Below are 18,101 nucleotides of genomic sequence, written 5' to 3' on the forward strand. Positions count from 1 at the left end.
CGAATGGACCCTAGTGCCTTTTTAGTTCTTATCTTTTTATTGTTTTTGTTGTGTCTATGTTAATGGGCCTTATCCATATGGGACTCTTAACCTTTTTAGTCTTTTCTTATGTTATGTTATGAGCTGGCTGCCCCATTAAGGGCATCTTTGTAATTATAATCATTAAGTGAAGATTAATAAAAGCGATTAGGAGAAAGGAGAGAGGACTGATCGAACTCTTTTCTCCTTCTCCCCTCCTCTTCTCCCATCTTCTTCCTCTTCTTTCCTGCTATCTTCTCTCTTTTCTTCTACTTTCAGATTAAAATATTCTTTTTTTTTTCTTTTTGGGTTGATTCACATCTTGGTATCAGAGCAACCCTTTCTATTTTCTTCTTCTTCTTCATTCCCATACACCCTTCGATTGGAAGAGTGAATGGAAAGTTAGGTTGCTGATTATTCTTAGTTGGTTGTTACCTAGTTGGAGAAGGGTTTGGAGATCCAGAATCTAGTGATTAGAATGCCAAGAAGTTGCTGTCTTTTATCTTGCCCAAAACCCTAGCCAACTAGAGAGATTCGCAGCTAAGTGCAAAGGAGATTGAGTTAGGCCGGCACTCAAGGCTTGGCAGGTGTCCACAGCTTGTTGTTTGGTTCCATTAACCAAATGCTAGATGGGGCATCTAGTATTGTCCCTTGTTGGCTGAGTTACAAACCCACTGGCAAACCCAAAAAGGGCAAGTGATCTTGCAGGGTTGATTGCATTCAATAACCAACCTCACAAATAAGCAACTTATTATTCAAATCCAGTCAATCATTACTAAGTAGAATTAATGAAGCTCCAATGTTTGACTACTCACCTTGACAGTATCCAACATCTTTATCTAACCAGGCATAAACTGCCAGAATATCCCAAAGTTTTGATAAATTTTCTTGTTTCTCATAAAAAACTAATGTCCTGTCAGTTCGAACTACATCAAGACCTGGCATAAATCAAGTCAATTATAAAGTCACAAAAAATGGCAAAACATGGAAAAAAGTTGCATCTTAACATCTTGCTTTGAAGACTACTCATGGAAAAACATGGAATGTAGCATACATGTAGTTTCTGTGTTACTGCAATAGTTGCAGAAGATGGTAAGATCAATAATAACAAAACTTGGTGATAACATAAAAATCTAGGGACTTGTATGAATAAACTGTATGCTGATATGCATTTCCCCATTAAATTGAAAATTCGAATTCAAATTGTGACCATAACAGCCAAAGAGCATCATAAGTTTATAAGATGAATTAGGTTGCATAGTTTCAGTTCTCAGTTTATGAAGGCTAAATAAAGAACCACATATTAGTTTTCAATAAATGTGAAACTAATAGTGTCTGAGCTGAAGTTAACAGGTACTTGCTGGTAATAGTTTAGTAGAGAAAAAAATGGTCTACCTATTTGATGTAGAGTGAGCTTCCATTGAATTATTTTCTTGTCCCGAATAACTTCACCTTTTGGCTTGTTTACACTTTCCGATGCATTTGAACTTGCACTATCTAATGTAGTATCATGTGATTCATTGCTAACTGAACCATCACAATTTTCTTCTGTGGTTGAAGCAGACACTTTATCTGGATTTGCTTCTAAAAGTACTAAAGGATCTTGAATAGGTTCACCATCTTCAGTGATTAAGGGTGCTGTGATAATTCTTCCACTACCAACAACAGGATCCATCTGCCTGCATTCTTCTTTCCACATAGCATATTTCACCCTGAAGTTGCAAATACAAGAATACAATCATATAAAAAAGTAAGTCTCAATCCCCTAACATGTGCATCAAAAAGCATGGTTTCAAACCAAAATTAAGCATCTAAATAAGATAGGGATCTCCCTACCTACCCTGCTCTCTCTTTTTTGCTCCAAATTAGAGGCTATGGATAACCTAAGCCTAGGTTTACGTTTTGAGGTACCTTTAAATAGGTCCAAGCCTGAGCCTTCCTTTCTACAATACAAACTTTGTCTTGAAAATGATTGTAGACTTAACATTTATGACCCTAGCCCATATTATCTTCGTCTCTCCTTTTGGTTTATCAACCGATGCAGATAACATGCAGCATTTAGCTTTAAAATGAATTACCTTCGACGTTGGCGTATCTCCTCTCGTTCTTCAAAGGTGCTTTCAGGGTCATAACATCCAAGTAGGAATTCCCAAACTTCTCCTCTTATTGAGGGATGAATACCCTAAGTTTGTCCAAAAGACAAAGACAATAATCAGACTTTTTTTTTTTAAGTTTGTTTCTATAAACACTGGTAGAAACAAAAAAGCTGTAGTTAGAAATTCATCACTAAATGCTTATTATTGTATCTAAATATTCCAATAAAATAAATAGAAGATCAGTGTATTACCTAACATCAGTGAAAGCATGTTTATTAACTAACAATTCAAGAAGATCTTGTTCGTAATCCTTCGACAAATGATAATACTGATTGCAATCTACCCCAAGGTACCAATTGCAGAACTTGGACATTTGGACAAGGATATGGATTCCAGACACATCATTTTAGTGGTAAAAATACTAGTGTCAGGCAGATCAAACTCTTGGACATGTACCCACATCTCACACCCATTCCAAACCCATGCAGCATTCGATATTTTGATAATTAGAAAAAGCAATCACATTAAGGAAAAAAAGAGAAAGTGCAAGGAATCCTTTACTCCAAGAGGCAATGAGAGAACAACAAAGACAAAGATACAAAGAACCTCTCAGTTAGTAAACAAATTCTCTTAAAACCCCTTCCTATGGAATCCATGAGAACAAGAAGTTTAAGTCACAGACAATTTTGCAAAGAATAAAGATGATCATATTAACTGGACTTTCCCATATGAATGACCATAGAAATGGATAAAAAAGTTGAATATGAAACTAATAGATAAATATAAAATTCTGAAATTTCTTGTTGAACGAACCAAAATTCTGACATGTAGGTTTTGAACCATTTGGCTTGTTTACATGAAATTTCTGATCAGTCACAACCAAAGTAACTATTTAACCCTCAAAGCATTCGTTAGCATCAGTGCCAGATAAAGAGAGACCTTATATTTGACTGGAAAGTTAAGAGCTTTGACAGAAAACACATTGGAATTGAGAAGCAGATAGATTATATGCAGAAATGAAGTAACCTTTCCTGATGTAGGACGAAAAAGGTGGGTAAAGAAGGGGAATTAGGGATATGAATTATGAGAGAAAAAGATTTAGATCTGAACAGGGATGAGAAAGAGAAAGAAAAGAATAAACCTTTAGAAGAAAAGAGTGAGAAGAAAACATTCTTATCTGTAGGAAACTTCAGACAAACTTTTCATTCTACTTAATGCTAAAATTTCAATTCTACTTATGGACTAAACAGAAAGGTTAGGGTCCTTTACAAACACCAATTTAGAATGAAAATTTGACCCAAAACTTCTGACTGCTTCAAAGGACACACTAAAAGAGGGATAAGCATACCACAGATCTCCTTTTTTGAATCGTTAGTGTAAGAGCACATGGTATGCACATGTGCAAGTAAGTATTAACCATATATGATATATGGTTGGATTTAAATTTTGTGACCTGCACAGAATCCACGGAAAGTATCTAAGTGTTAATTTTCTCATAAAATACCTCCTAATCAGAAAGTTTCAATTTTGGGTGGGATAGGTCTAAACCAAACCTGTTTCATTGGAAAGAGTCATCCATGTGGGACAGGATATTATCTCAAAGAAAGAGGCACATGAAAAATAACCTAAGAGGGAGGAAAAATCCAACTATTAGACTTAAGGGGACCAAGGAATACACCTTCAAGGACCTGAAGAAGATTAAGGACATAAGGAAGTTTTAGAGTCCCTAACACCATCCTGAAACCTAAGCTCCAACCAAACCCACCACCAGAGGTAGATGGAAGAAGAAATTTTCAGACAAGTTCACCATTAAAGGAAAACAAAGCATAAAGATTGGGGTAAAGGTATTATAAGGGAGACTACCCCACCGAGATGTGCTCCCAAAATTTAATTTTATTACCCAAAGACACATCATACCTGATACAAGGAAGCAAGAGAGGTAGAATGGACTGAATAGCTTTCTAAGGTGAAGCCTAGGATTGCCCCTGCAAATAGTCCAGCATCCCATTCATTGTCCTCTTGCACATAAATGCTTACCACTACAGCAGTACCTTTTTCCACAACTTCTCCCCATCTAAAAGTAATCTCCATAACCACTTCCCTAATAAGGCTTGGTTTCTCAGCTCTAGGTTTCCCAATACCAGCCCTCCCTATTTTCTATTCTAGAAACTACTTGCCAATTTATTAGATGATCCTTTCTGTCTTCCCCTGGCTCCCATAAATAATCTTTGATTGTCTTCACAATGTTTTTTGGTAATTAAAAAAAAAAACAAAGAAAAAGAAGATAAGTACAATACGGTGACAAGAAATTACCCACAAATTTTCAAAATCCAAGGCCCACATCACCAAGACCCTCCCACCCCTTTTAATACAAACTTTTTCTTTCCCAATTTTCACAGAACAAACAAGACTCACTACCAAAACCCAAACATGTACACTAGTAAATAAGCCAAGGCAGATTTAATTAAGTGATTCTACCCCCTAAAGATATGTACCCTCTTTTCCAAGCACCCAACTTCACTAGTTAGCAAAAACTATGGTCCTTTGGGTTGGCCCCAATAGGAAAATAGGAATACTTAAGTATTTCATTGACAAAGAAGAGGTAGAACATCCTACAATCTGTGCAAAGGCAGATAACTCAGTCTCCAAGTTGATTCCTACCATGCAACTTTTCCCAAAATTAACCTTCAAAATTCAAAAAGTTGCACAATGAGCCTCAAATTCCTAATCCACCGGTCTCTCTCCTTCACAAAACAAAATAATGTCATCTACAAACTGCAAATGGGTTACCACCACTCTATTTCTTCCTACTCTCCACCCTTTGATCAGTTGTAATCAATCTGCCTTTATGATTAATTTACCAAATACATTTGCAATAAAGGTAAGCATAAAATCAGAAAGGAGGTCACCTTGCCAAAGTCCTTGGACTACTGTTACATGGAGATACTTAAAGTGAGGATTTGCAATTTTGTAGAGTTAACATGGCAGATATTTTAGTAAATCTACATGATTCACACTGTAACTAGGGGTGAGCATTCGGTTTATTCGGTTAAAAACTAAACCAAATAAACCGCAATTTTTAAAACCAAACTAAAAAAATAAAACCGAAACCAAATTATAGAAAAACCAAAATAACCGAAACCGAAATTTTCAGTTCGATTTTTGGTTATTTCGGTTAAAACTGAATTTTAATAATGTATATACCATATTATATATATTATAACATATAATATATACTATATATTATAATATACATTATGAAAGAAAATTTCAATATATTATATATTCATACACAAATAATATACTATATTATACATTATATGTTACATATTATATATTACATATTATATATCAAAGTTCGGTTAATTCGGTTAACCGAATTTCAATTCTAAAAACAGAAACCAAAAACCAAATTATTCAATAACCAAATTAACCAAAACCCGAAAAAAAATGAAACTGAAACTTTTGGTTTGGTTATTCGGTTTTAACCGAATTATGCTCATCCCTAACTTTAACCAAGTCCAATACATAATTGGGAGAGCTGAACACAAGTTGACTCATGAACACACGTGTAGAGACTGTGAGATCTAGCCACGGCTATTTTTGGACTTTTACTCTTCTTTGTTGTATAACTATTCATTGTACACTCTTTCTTTTGTACACTAAGGGTAGACTTGTCCTTTTACCTTTTTATTATAAAAATATCTTTTAGGGTGTCAACTGACACATTGTGTCACACCCACCAAATCTGTTGTCTCTTTCTTTCTCTCTTTCTGAACTCTCGACTTGACTCTAACATGGTATTAGAGCAGGTCACGACCTGATCTACACATAACATCTCGTTGAACATCTCGGTTACTACTGGTTCAAGAACTCTCTAACAGTATAGTTCTTGAGTGTCCTTTAATCTTCTTCCTAGATCGGCTACAGACCTGAACTTTACAAATCTTTTTCTCGGACTGTTTTTTTTTTTTTTGATGAATGAAAATAATTTTTTAATCGAGAAGTAATAAGGCAATACAGGAAACCCAAAAAGAAGCACAAGCTGTTACCTCTTCTAATAAAGTATTACATCAAATTAAAACAGAAATAGCCCGAAGTAAAATTACAGAGCAGCCCAAAATAAATGTTCCCTTGAAGCCCCTTGCTTAGCTAACCCATCCGCTAAGGTATTTTCTGATCTTCCCACCCAAAGAGGGGTAACAGTCATGTTTCTTGTGAGCCAGTTGACTTTCCTCAATAAATCTCTGTGTCGCCACATAGCTGAAGCTGGGTCTGTCAACCATCCCACAACATTCTTAGAGTCTCCTTCAACTACCAATCGCTGAACTCCTAGTTGTTCTGCAATCTGAATACCTTGTACCGCCGCTAAAATCTCAGCTCTATTAGAGTCTCCTATTCCCACGGGGCCTGAAAACAAAGCTAAGATGTTGCTCTCTGTATCTCTCAGAACCCCTCCTATCCCCGATGGGCCTGGGTTTCCTTGTCTGCTGCCATCAAAGTTCAGCTTTACCCATCCTTCAGGCAGAGGGATCCACACTACAGATTCCCTGTCCTTCCTTGTATGGTTGTTAGCCATCTCTATCCAATTTCTCCAAATATCATCAAAGGAAAAAGTATGAAAGAAGTCCACTGTTCTCAACCAGTGAATGGCCTTAGTCAAGATACAATCCTCAACAGCCTGAATGCTTCTTTCCTTTTCCATGAACACCCTTGCATTCCTTTCTTCCCATATTGTCCATAAGGTAGCTGCTCTAATGCATCTCCACATCATTTTTCCTTTTTTTGTAGGCCACACAAAAAAGGAAGGATCGAACAGCTGACTTAAGTCTGGGGACAGATTCCACCTGCACCCAAACAAAGAAAAAATCCAACCCCAAATAGCACTAGAAAAGGAACAATATACAAGTAAGTGGGAGCAATCCTCACCACTAGCCCTGCAAAGTACACACCAGTTAGGGGACAAACACATGAAAGGCCTTTTCTTCTGCAAGCAAACTGAAGAAATAGTTGGTTAGTTAGCCATGAGTGGGGTTCCATACCCACACTCAGGCTCTAGTGTGTGAGGTTTCATACCCACACCTAGTTGTTTCTAATTTCTTTTATTAGTAGTTTCTAATTTCTTTTTAGTAGTTTCTAATTTCTGTTATTAGAAGATTCTAATTTCTGTTAAGTTGGGCCAACTGGCCTTATTGTTTATAATTTTTGTTTATTTCCTATTCTTGTAAGGATCCTAAAAGCTATAAATAAAGGAGTGTATGGGGCGGCAAATTATTCACCACCAAACCCCTTCTCTCTCTCTCTCTCTCTCTCTCTCTCTCTCTCTCTCTCTCTCTCTCTCCAAACCTGTAATACGGTAAACAGTTCTTCTTCTTCTTTCAAGTTGGTATCAGAGCCTTAGATCTAGGGTTTCTCATGTGGATTTAATTCAGCCGACCACATGAGAATTGTTTAGGGCTGAAAGTTCAGAAAGATCCTTATTTCGGCTTATTCTTGGAGGTTGCAAGAAGGCTTTAGCAGCTGTCCTAAGATTGGAGAGAGCTTCTTGTAATCAGGAAGAATCAGGCAGGAATTGAGTGATCAAGATCAATTCTTGATCAAGATTGGAGGTGCCGATCATTTTTTTTCTTGGTTCTTTGATCAAGATTCAAGGTGCTAATAGTAATCGATTGATCAAGTTTGAAGACTGAGGTAGCAATCAGTTTCCTTCATAAAGTCAGTATCTTTTCTTGAGATTGATACTCAAAAGGACTTTGTTATTCATTCAGAGAGGTACAGATAGAAAATCTCAAGATTGATATCAATCAGTCCAGGACTGATATCAATCCCAAGACAATAGTTGATTGTTATCTAACTACAAAATCATTGTCCTAGGTCGGTTGTTTTCAGCTTTGAAATACAGTTTTTTCTCGCCACAGAAGTTTAAAGCCTCTTCTTAACTTAGAATGAAGTACAAGAACCAAGGGGAAGGTGCTTTTGGGACTGGTGGTTCAGGTAACATGACTGAAAACACCTTTCAGATTACAATTGTTAAGTTTTATGGATCAAACTACTTGGAATGGGCCCAATCAACCATGATGGCTATTGGAGGTAGAGGAAAACTGAACTTCTTGCTAGGGGATGTGAAGGAACCCTCCAAGGAGGACCCTACTTATGCTAGGTGGGTCCAAGAGAATTTTTTGGTGATGACATGGTTGTGCAACTCTATGCAGCCACACATCAGCCAAAACTACTTGTGGACCAAAACAGCGAAGGAAATATGGGATGCTATGAAGAAAACCTACTCTCAGCCTCTTAATGTTGCTAGGGCTTATGAGCTAAAATGTGAGGTTAAAAATCTGAGGCAAGGAGAGAAGCAGGTCTCTGTTTACTTTTCAACCTTAAAATCCCTGTGGCATGAAATTGACCATCTTGAAACAATTGAGTGGGAGACTCAGAAAGATGCATAAACATATAGAAAGCAGGTTGAAACTAACAGAGTTTTTGAGTTCCTAGCTGGTCTTAAGTCTGAATATGACATTGTGAGACAACAGTTGTTGACAAGAGATAGTGTGACTTTATCGCAAGCCTATTCCCTAGTGCATAGTGAAGAAACTAGGAGAAAGGCTATGTTGCAGCAACAGCCCTCTGAATCAACCTTGTTAGTAGTTAGACCTAAATCTGGGGGGGATAAGGAGAAGAAGGAAGCTAAGAAGGACTTAGTATGTGAACACTACAAGACACCTGTTGGAAGTTGTACCCTCATCTAGTTCCAACAAAGCTCAGAAATAAGAAAGGGAATGTTAATATGGCTGTCAACACTGATAGTACAACTTCATCAGGCACAAGAGGCACTCCTCTAGATACCCTAGCTGCAGTCCGAGCTGCTCTGACTCAACTAGAAAATGAATATAGTAATTCAGCTCAGCCTACTTTAGCCCTTGCTCATACAGGTACAAGAGCTATTGCTCATCATAATTCTATCCCAGGTAATACTAGACCTTCCTGGGTAATAGATTCAAGTGCTTCAGATCATATGACCAGCATATCTACTCCATTTAGCACCTATTGTTTATCCTCTGGAAGAGACAGTTTTTATTGTTGATGGCTCTCTTGTATCAATTTCTAGCAAAAGAGACATCAGATTATCAGATACCATCCTTAGCTTTGCATGTTCCCAAGCTTAGTGCTAACTTACTTTCAATTAGTAGTATTACTAAAAATCAAAACTGTTCGGTAACTTTTTTCCCTGATCGATGTATTTTTCAAGATCTAGAAACAAAGAAAGTGATTGGAATTGGTCGTGAGATGAATGGAATCTACCTGCTGGAACATTTACAGGGGGAGCAGAGTGAAGCAGGGAAATTGTTTGTTTCTCAGTCTTGTAGTAAGATTATGCTTTGGCACAACCGCTTAGGTCATTTATCGTTTAGAGCTAAGAAGGTAGCATTAATTCTAGGACATACCTTTTTTTTATCTGCGAATTCCTAAAACACCCCAACAAGGTCTTCTTTAATAACATCCCAACAGTCCTAATAAAAAGCCATTGTGAAGCCATCTGGACCAGGTGCTTTGGATCTATACATTGAAAATACCACTTGTCTAATCTCTTCTTCACTAAAACCCCTTTCTAGCCAGTTTACTTGTTCTTTAGATATCCTAATCCAATCCAAATCTTCCAATGTTGGCCTATTGTTCACCAGTTTCCTTAGATTGACTTGAAATGATCCACAAACAACCTTCTTGATTTGTTACTTCCTCCCCATTCACCTCTAACTTAGCCACGAAATTTTTCCTTCTCCCATTAGCCAACCCATGGAAAAATTTTGTATTCCCATCCCCTTCCTTAATCCATTTGTGTCTTGACTTTTGCGTTCAAGAGATTTCCTCTCTCAAAAAAACCTCTTCCAAATCCTTCTTTAAGTTTCTTCTCAAAATCCTTTCTTGCTCACTCATCATCCTTTGGGCTTCTTTGGAATCTAATTCCTCAATCTTAGACACCAAGTTAATTTTTTGCTCCTCTATCCTTCCAAAGTATTCCCTATTTCACTCCTTGATTTTGGATCTCAACATTTTCAGCTTTTTGTGGAATCTCACTCCCTTCCACTTCACCCCTCTTAAATCTTCTCTCCACCACTCCCCAATCAGGTGCACAAAATCCGGGTGAGTTAACCACATATTCTCAAATTTAAATGGTTGTGGACCAGAGGCTATTGTTTTAGGACTTAACTAGATAGGGCAGTGATCAGAAGTGACTCTAGGTAAGGCTCTAGCCATCAAGTTCCTCCAATTATTCTCCCACTCTTCATTAAATAGGAACCTATCTAATTTCGAACAAATGGGGTTTTCTTGGAAATTAGACCAAGTAAAATTGGCTTGTAAGAAAGGTAAATCCTTTAGACCACAATTACTAAGGAATTCATTAAACTTTCTCATGTTGGTTGTAATTGTTCTTTGGGGGTTGTTAAATTCATTACAAAACCTAATTACATTGAAATCCCCCCAAGACACCAAGGACCCTCCCATAGGCCTGGTATCCCATACAATTCTTCCCACATCTCATTCCTCTCTCTATAAGTGTTTGGCCCATATACATTGGTTAGAACCCAGGTAAATCCATCCCCCACATTCCTGATCTTTAACAACATAGAGTATCTCCCAATTAGCTCCTCCACTGATTCTATAGCATCCTCCCTCCATAATGTTACTAGACCTCCAGAGGCTCCCCAAGAAAGGGTCGAGGTCCAGCAAACTCCTCTTGATCTCCATACACTTCTAACCCACCTTTTATCCAATTTTGCCAACTTGGTTTCCTGTATCAACACTATGTCCGGTTTCTCTTTTCTTAGTAAGTCTTTAATTGCCCTTCTCTTTCTTTCACTTCCCAGTCCTCTCACATTCCAGTTGATGATTTTCATTGAACACTTCTTTCAAAAAACCCTTCCCAAAAGACTCCACCTTACAGCAGAGTCTTTCTTCTTTCCCCTCTCCCACTAAATTCAATGTCACCCTCAATATCTGAAATCAATCTCTCCACTTCTGATCTCTTTTCCTTTTTCCTTTTATTATTACCCTCAGTCTTCCTATTAAGTTCACCAGACCATAGCTCCTTTTCCGTTGTTTTATCTACCACAGACATTGCCAGATCTTACCAATAGGCTGTAGTAGAACCACATTGGAAAGATGCCATGGATTCTAAGATTTGAGCCCTTCTTGAGAATGACACCCGAGACCTAGTCAAAGCTCCACCTAAGACATCTCTCATAGGAAGTCGATGGGTCTAATATGTGAATCTAAAATCTGATGGAAGCCTAGATAGATACAAAGCTAGGTTGGTTGCACAAGGCTATAAATAGGAATATGGGATAGACTATGAGGAGACCTTTACTCCTGTAGCTAAAATGACCATTGTACGACTTCTAATGGATGTATCTGCAGCCAAATAGTGGGCAATCCATCAGATGGGCATCAAGAATGCTTTTCTCCATGGGGAGTTGAAAGAGACAATCTATATGAAACCCCCGCCAGGATATTGTATAGACCCGCAACTTGTTTGTCGTCTGAAGAAGTCACTTTATGGCCTGAAGCAAGCTCCTGAGGGCTGGCTTGAGAAGTTTAGCTCCGTCATCACTGGTGCTGGCTTTATCCAGAGTTCTTCCAATTATTCTTTATTCGTCTTAAGGCGAAACCAAGGAGTAACGGTATTACTCCTCTATGTTGATGATATACTCATTACAGTGGATGATATAGAAAGAATTGCTAGGCTACAACAGTTACTCAGTGAGTCTTTTAAGATGAAGGACTTGGGGCCTTTGACATATTTCTTGGGACTTGAAGTGAGCAGAAACTCTCGGGGCTACTTTGTTAACCAACAAAAGTATGCGGCTGATCTTGTTAAACTAGCAAATCTTAATGACTCTAAGATTGTGGACACCCCACTAGAACTGAATTTGAAACTCAGCAAAGATGATGGTTCTCTTCTTGAAGATCCTACCCTTTATCATCAACTAGTGGGCAGTTTAATCTATCTCACCATGACTCGACCAGGATATATCTTATGTAGTTCAGATAGTAAGCATGTTTGTGTCTTCCCCAAGACAACCACATTTATCTATAGTTCATCGGATCATTAGATATGAGCGAAGCACCCTTTCAACATGATATTCTTCTCTTCCTCATCCCCTATTAATCTTATGGCTTATGCGGATGCTGATTAGGCTGGATGCCCTCGCACCCGACGGTCCACTACTGGCTGGTGTCTATTCTTAGGCAACTCTCTTATCTCCTGGAAGTGCAAGAAACAATCTACTATGTCCAAGTCTTCCACTGAAGCTAAATACATGGCTATGTCTTTCATGTGTAGTGAGATCATATGGCTTCGGGCTCTTCTATTTGAAATACTTAATGAGCCATTACCATTTGTTCCTCTCTATGCAAATAAATTGCTTCCAACCCTGTCTTCCATGAGCGCACCAAACACATAGAAGTTGATTGATTCATCCACGATCTCCTTCTTGAGGGTACCATATCTCTTCCTCATGTCTCCTTCGAGCTCCAACTAGCAGACCTGTTGACTAAAGCAATGACTCGGGCTCAGCATCTATCTTTCTGAACTCTCGACTTGACTCTAACAACACATTGGCTCACAAATCCCCTCCAAAGGTGGCGTTTCCATGCAACAATACTATAATCTCTCATAATTGTTAAATCTTATTTTTCCAATTGTTACTATAATAAGCTCTCATACTATAATCTCTCATGGGTCGGGTAGCCCAACCCGGCCCATTATTTTCAGTCTTGGACAAAATTTCAGGCCCACAGGATCAGGCTTTCTCAAATAAGCCCGACCCAATACTATTACATATAATAAAAATATACATTAGCTATATATAATACATATTTATTTATTAAATTATTATCAACTATTAATTTACTATTCAAGAAATACAAATTAGTTTATTAATTTATTAACTTATTACCAAATTAATATAATATTAGTTTATTAAATTACACTAAAAATAGGACATACAAATTAGTTTGTTGTCTTAAAGGCACACCTAATAAGGGAATGTTTAAAAGAAATGAGCATATGAAGGTGGAGGTTATACGGATGCTTATTAGGCTGATCTAGCCACTAAAAATATACTGATTTCTTGATATTGTGTGTTTGTTAAGAATAACTTGGTTACCTGGAGAAATAAAAGACAGCTAATAGTAGCTCATTCGAATGCATATGCTGAATATAGAGCTATGGTGCAGGGAGCTTGTGAACTTCTCTAAATAAGGAATATATTGCATGAGCTGGGAAATTCTGTAGAAGAACCTATAAACTTATATATGATAACAAGACTGAGATCACAACCTGGTATAACATGACAAACAAAACATATAGATGTGAACACATATTTTATTAGAGAAAAGTTGCTTGGAAGAGGTCTATATACCATTTGAGAATACAAATGATCAACTTGTTGTTATTCTCATAAAAGCTGTTATACTGACCAAAAACAACTCCCAAGAGAGACCCAAAAAAATAGAAAGACTCAAATCCCATCAGTAAAATGGCCATAACTCATTTACGAGACCTTGGTCTCATTGGACAAATAACTCAATTACCTATTTAATAACACTAAATCATGCAAAATGGACTAGTTTTGACCCCTGAAAAATAGGCTAAAACAAATGATGTGATTTCATCTTCAATCCTTCAAAATTCTAAATACTCTCCAATGACCCTTTGAACTCAAATACTCAATTCCTAAGACACCAACAAACTAGAAAATAAATTTGAAAAATATTAACAATAATAAAATCCAAATTACCCTGAAATTGTGAAATTCCACTGGTTCAAGAATATGAAGAATCTTGGTTTCTGGACTTTCCCTTGTTTCCATGCCTGCATAATCTTCTTATCCCTTTCTCTACAGAAAGGGGGAAAAGAAACAGGAGAATAGTTTACCAATTTTGAAAGAAATAAACAATAGCGACGAGGTTGAATATCCATAAAGTAGGAGGAAGGTGTGAAATAACTCGGAGGATATGATAACATAAATATATAAAATGAAAAAAGAAAAAGATGAAGAAGAAGAAAAATCAAAGTCTCCAATAAAAAATTCTGCAATATAACAATGATATTTTCATGATCCTTCATGGGAACCATCTCAGGGAAATAAATTTGTTCAGCCCAATTTATGGCCTCTGTCAATGCCCTTTTCAAATCAAAAGGGAAATTTCTTCTTAGGCAATTACAGTATAAGAAACTTAGATGATTCATTAAAATTTGCAGCTTCTTCTTAAAAACTTGGTTTGTCAAAGTGACCTATTTGAATAACTCATAGAGAACAAACAACTACTTGAAAGAAAGACTGTCAAAATGTCATAAATAGTTAGATACGCATGTAGAAAATTATGCTATGAAGCATGTCGGTTTTCTTATAGTGTTGTGTATTACTAAACAGCTCAGATTTTCTTGAGAGCTTAAAGAGCAGATTTGATATACCCCACGATATATTCTGCTAAGTGTCTTTGAAATATCCAGATGACCTTCTGGAGAAAATGCAGCATGCCATCTCCTCTCACTTAGAGTTTTCCCACCCTAAACAAACAGAACAAAACAGGAAAGTTTAGATGTTGGAGGAATTTATGTACAAGCACAAAACCACAGTAGAGTATACAGATCAAAATAACTTGGGGCCCGTTTGGATTGCAGGAATAGGGGTCTGGAATCAGAATGGACCATTCCGATTCCAACTGTTTGGTTGGGCAGAATTGGAATCCTATTTCCGTTCCTGCTGGAATGGCCATTCCCTTCCCCTCCCTTGGGAATGAAATCCCATTCCAGCTTATTTCAATTCCAACTCTGATTCCTGTCTGAACCAAACAGACTATGGGAATAGACCATTTTGATTCCGATTCCAACTACGAACCAACGGACCCATATTTTTGATAAATGGTAAAATACATTCATTAGAAGGGGAGAGAGAGCCTCCCACCAAAATCTGCACATACATCAATAACCCCCAGGCCATTGTTTTGTGTAATGGAAAAATCTTGGGCTGACAAGTGTGGGTTTGATTCTGAGAGCAACCTCTTTGTGATAAAATGGCCAAAGGTTAGGTCCATATCCAGTCCAGCCCTCCCAAAACTCCAGATGGCTGAGGCCAAAATTAGGTAATGGCCTTTTGATACATAAATAGATCCCCATGATACTAAATGGTATGTATATGAATTGTTAACCCATGCATCTTCATTTTTTGGATAATATAAGAAAGGAAAAATAAGCATTACATGTTGGTATGTGTAGGATGCATCTTCTTCTTTTTTGTTGAGGAGGGGGGAGTTGGTACGGGGGAGTAGGCACCAGTCAGTAATAAGTTACCTTTTAGATGCCAGTTAGGGAAGTGGAAGAGAAACTTTTCCCAGAAGAAGTTGGTAAGTAACTTCAACCATCATGCCACACCATCTAAATTGAGTATTACATTATTACCAGAACCTACTTTCTATTAATTGAATTTGAAACCTTATTATGAGATCCCACTTCTTCCATGAAGTGAAAATTTTCAAACTTTTTTATGCATGCATTCTGTGGTTACACTAAATGCAGCTTAAGATAATTTCTATAACCTATAATAAAAGAGGCAGTTTCACTCCCCCTATTTTCATCCATGCTCAAACTTTCAAGTTCCAATAATATCCTTGTTTATTTGTTCTTTTCCTACCTCTGCCAGTGAATGCTTTTTTATTAAGCCAAAACACAGGAGTGGTACCTGGATATCCCCCCCCCCTTATGGGTCCTACTTTTTCACCAGCTAACATGTCTGTTTCTTAGTTTGCCTTGTATAGTGCAGCCCAGTGCACAAGGCTCCTGCCAATGCAGGGTCTGGGGAGGGATAGATGTATGAAGCCTTAACTATGTACATACAGAGAGGCTGTTTCAAATTAGACTTCCTTGTATCTGTACATCAAATATGAAGCCACCAATTAAGAGACCAATTTTTTTATTCCAAACTTAATTGTATTAATATTACAATATACTTTTAGGTTGAATAAGTTTTGTCTAATTCTTTTATCTTTTTGTGGAATATAAATTATCACTGCATTTCCTTGCCAATTAAATTCTTAATCTCAAATTTTAAAATAAAACCATGTAAAATAAGTATCAATGCTTTAATATAATTGATTTTTCTACAAAATTTTCTATTCTATCATTCAATACAATAAAAAGCTGGACCATTGGCACATCTTTCCTCATACACTTCCTTGTGCCCCCTCCCCTAATTAAACATGGATATGCTGACCTTATGTGAAAATTCAAAATATCACATCATTTTTTCCTAATTAATTTTCATAACTACACATTTGTATTTACAGAGCCACAAACAGAGTAGACAATCTGGACCAAAATTAGTTAATGAAAAAAAAAAACTCCAGGCCAAATTCAAACGGGTATATTAAAATCTAAAACTTAAAAGAATTTGAGAGTTTCAAATTCAATCTAACATCCTATGGATATGTAAATATAACTTCAAACTTAGTTCATTTATATATCTGGAAATCTGATTTGATCAAAACATCAATAAATTTTATATAAAATTAGCTTAAACTTATAAAATTAAATGTAAAACAAAAATATACGCCATAAATATGAAAAATAGGTTCACCTCATCCCAAATCCAATGCAATTCTAAAAAATTTTAATGCTAAAAGTAGTATTTTATATATGCATATAATCGTATCCTAGTAGATTAAACAAGAAGCAATTAAACCCAATTGTCCTATAGTTGTAGTCCACTTAAACAATGATTTATTAGCAAATTTACTGCTAGATAAAGGAGAAAAAACTATCTTCACATTAGCAGCATGTTGTTTTTTCAAAGCTTATATGACTACAGTTCAAACTGACTTCTACATGGCAAGCTTTCTAAATTATTAACTGAACTATGTTGCCATCTAGTACTGAAAGTACCTATGTGTGTGCTTCAAGTTCCTTGTAATTTGTAAACTAGTACTGAAAGCACCTATGTGTATGATTGACGTTCCTTATAAACTAGTACTGAAAGTACCTCATCGTGTCAAAAATGAACCTTTAATTGATTTGAATGCTTTTTGGGCTTTAAAAAGGTAGAAGATGCTTTTAAAGTGCAAGGAAATGGAAGATCCAGCAAGCATTTAGAGAACATATCCAAGCTCAAAGCTGTTCCTGGATCATTAGTAAAAACAGAATCGTGATTGTTTTGAGATGTAAATGTCTCTTTGCACTTCTAGATTGAGCACTAGGTCAAATTGTCAGAGTTAGTTCCTAATTAGAACCTATAGGTATGGATGGGATAAGGTAATCTCTCTTTCATAACTTACAGTTACACTATCACAGCTAAGCTCAGGGATGTGGATGCATCCAGTTTCTTTCTTTTCATTCACTTTTGTTTCTTAGCTATGGAGTCTGTTTAGCAATATATGGAGATGCCAAACCTAAAGCAATCCTCATTCTATAACTCACACCCCAAGTTCTCTACATACGCAAATTCCACCGCATTTAATGTATTTTAATTTGCGATGTCAGGTTCCATGTCAAAGGTCTAAATTCCATTACAAACAAACTTTAACAGGGAGAATCCACGATCAGCTCAGAATCTGAATAGGTGGCTGTGGAATGTAATCGTTAACTGCCAAACAGAACCCGCTTTCAATCTGTAAATTACATTAGATTTTCATAAATTCCCCTTTGCCCAAAAGAATAACTTCGAAATCAACTTAAAACAATTGAACAAATTTGCATCAAGGCAACCAGGAAAAAGTAACAAACATCATAAGTGAACCAATATCTTTCGTCAGCAACAACGAGAGACAAAAATACATCCGAAATGCACAAGTTTTCTGAAGAAAATTAAAATCTAAATAATAACTCAAATATGCACTGATCAATACCAGTAAAGAAACGTCCGAAGCAATCAAAATCAACATGCGTGCTTCAACATTCAAAAGGATATAAAATTACAGAAATGCAAAAGA

The 18,101-nt window shown here is 36.7% G+C and overlaps 1 protein-coding gene across 4 annotated transcripts in view; it reads right to left on the bottom strand.

Moving 5' to 3' along the window:
- Nucleotides 1-18,101, bottom strand: part of LOC148878182 (rab GTPase-activating protein 22-like) — an 86,002-nt gene that overhangs the window by 67,122 nt on the left and 779 nt on the right. Inside the window, exons 2-6 of one of the 4 annotated variants that reach the window (XM_088950452.1) lie at nucleotides 14,593-14,688; nucleotides 13,916-14,014; nucleotides 2,097-2,200; nucleotides 1,414-1,730; nucleotides 834-956 (exon numbers count right to left, since the gene is read on the bottom strand). In XM_088950452.1, coding sequence (XP_088806578.1) covers nucleotides 834-956; nucleotides 1,414-1,730; nucleotides 2,097-2,200; nucleotides 13,916-13,987 — 616 coding nt within the window. In that variant the 5' untranslated portion in view covers nucleotides 13,988-14,014; nucleotides 14,593-14,688. The remainder of the gene's footprint in view (nucleotides 1-833; nucleotides 957-1,413; nucleotides 1,731-2,096; nucleotides 2,201-13,915; nucleotides 14,015-14,592; nucleotides 14,689-18,101) is intronic. The other 3 variants (XM_088950442.1, XM_088950470.1, XM_088950462.1) reach the window with 3 other exon arrangements.

Source organism: Nelumbo lutea, chromosome 1, assembly GCF_056320005.1.
Source record: "Nelumbo lutea isolate HS-2025 chromosome 1, American lotus-T2T, whole genome shotgun sequence".
Classification (NCBI taxonomy): domain Eukaryota; kingdom Viridiplantae; phylum Streptophyta; class Magnoliopsida; order Proteales; family Nelumbonaceae; genus Nelumbo; species Nelumbo lutea.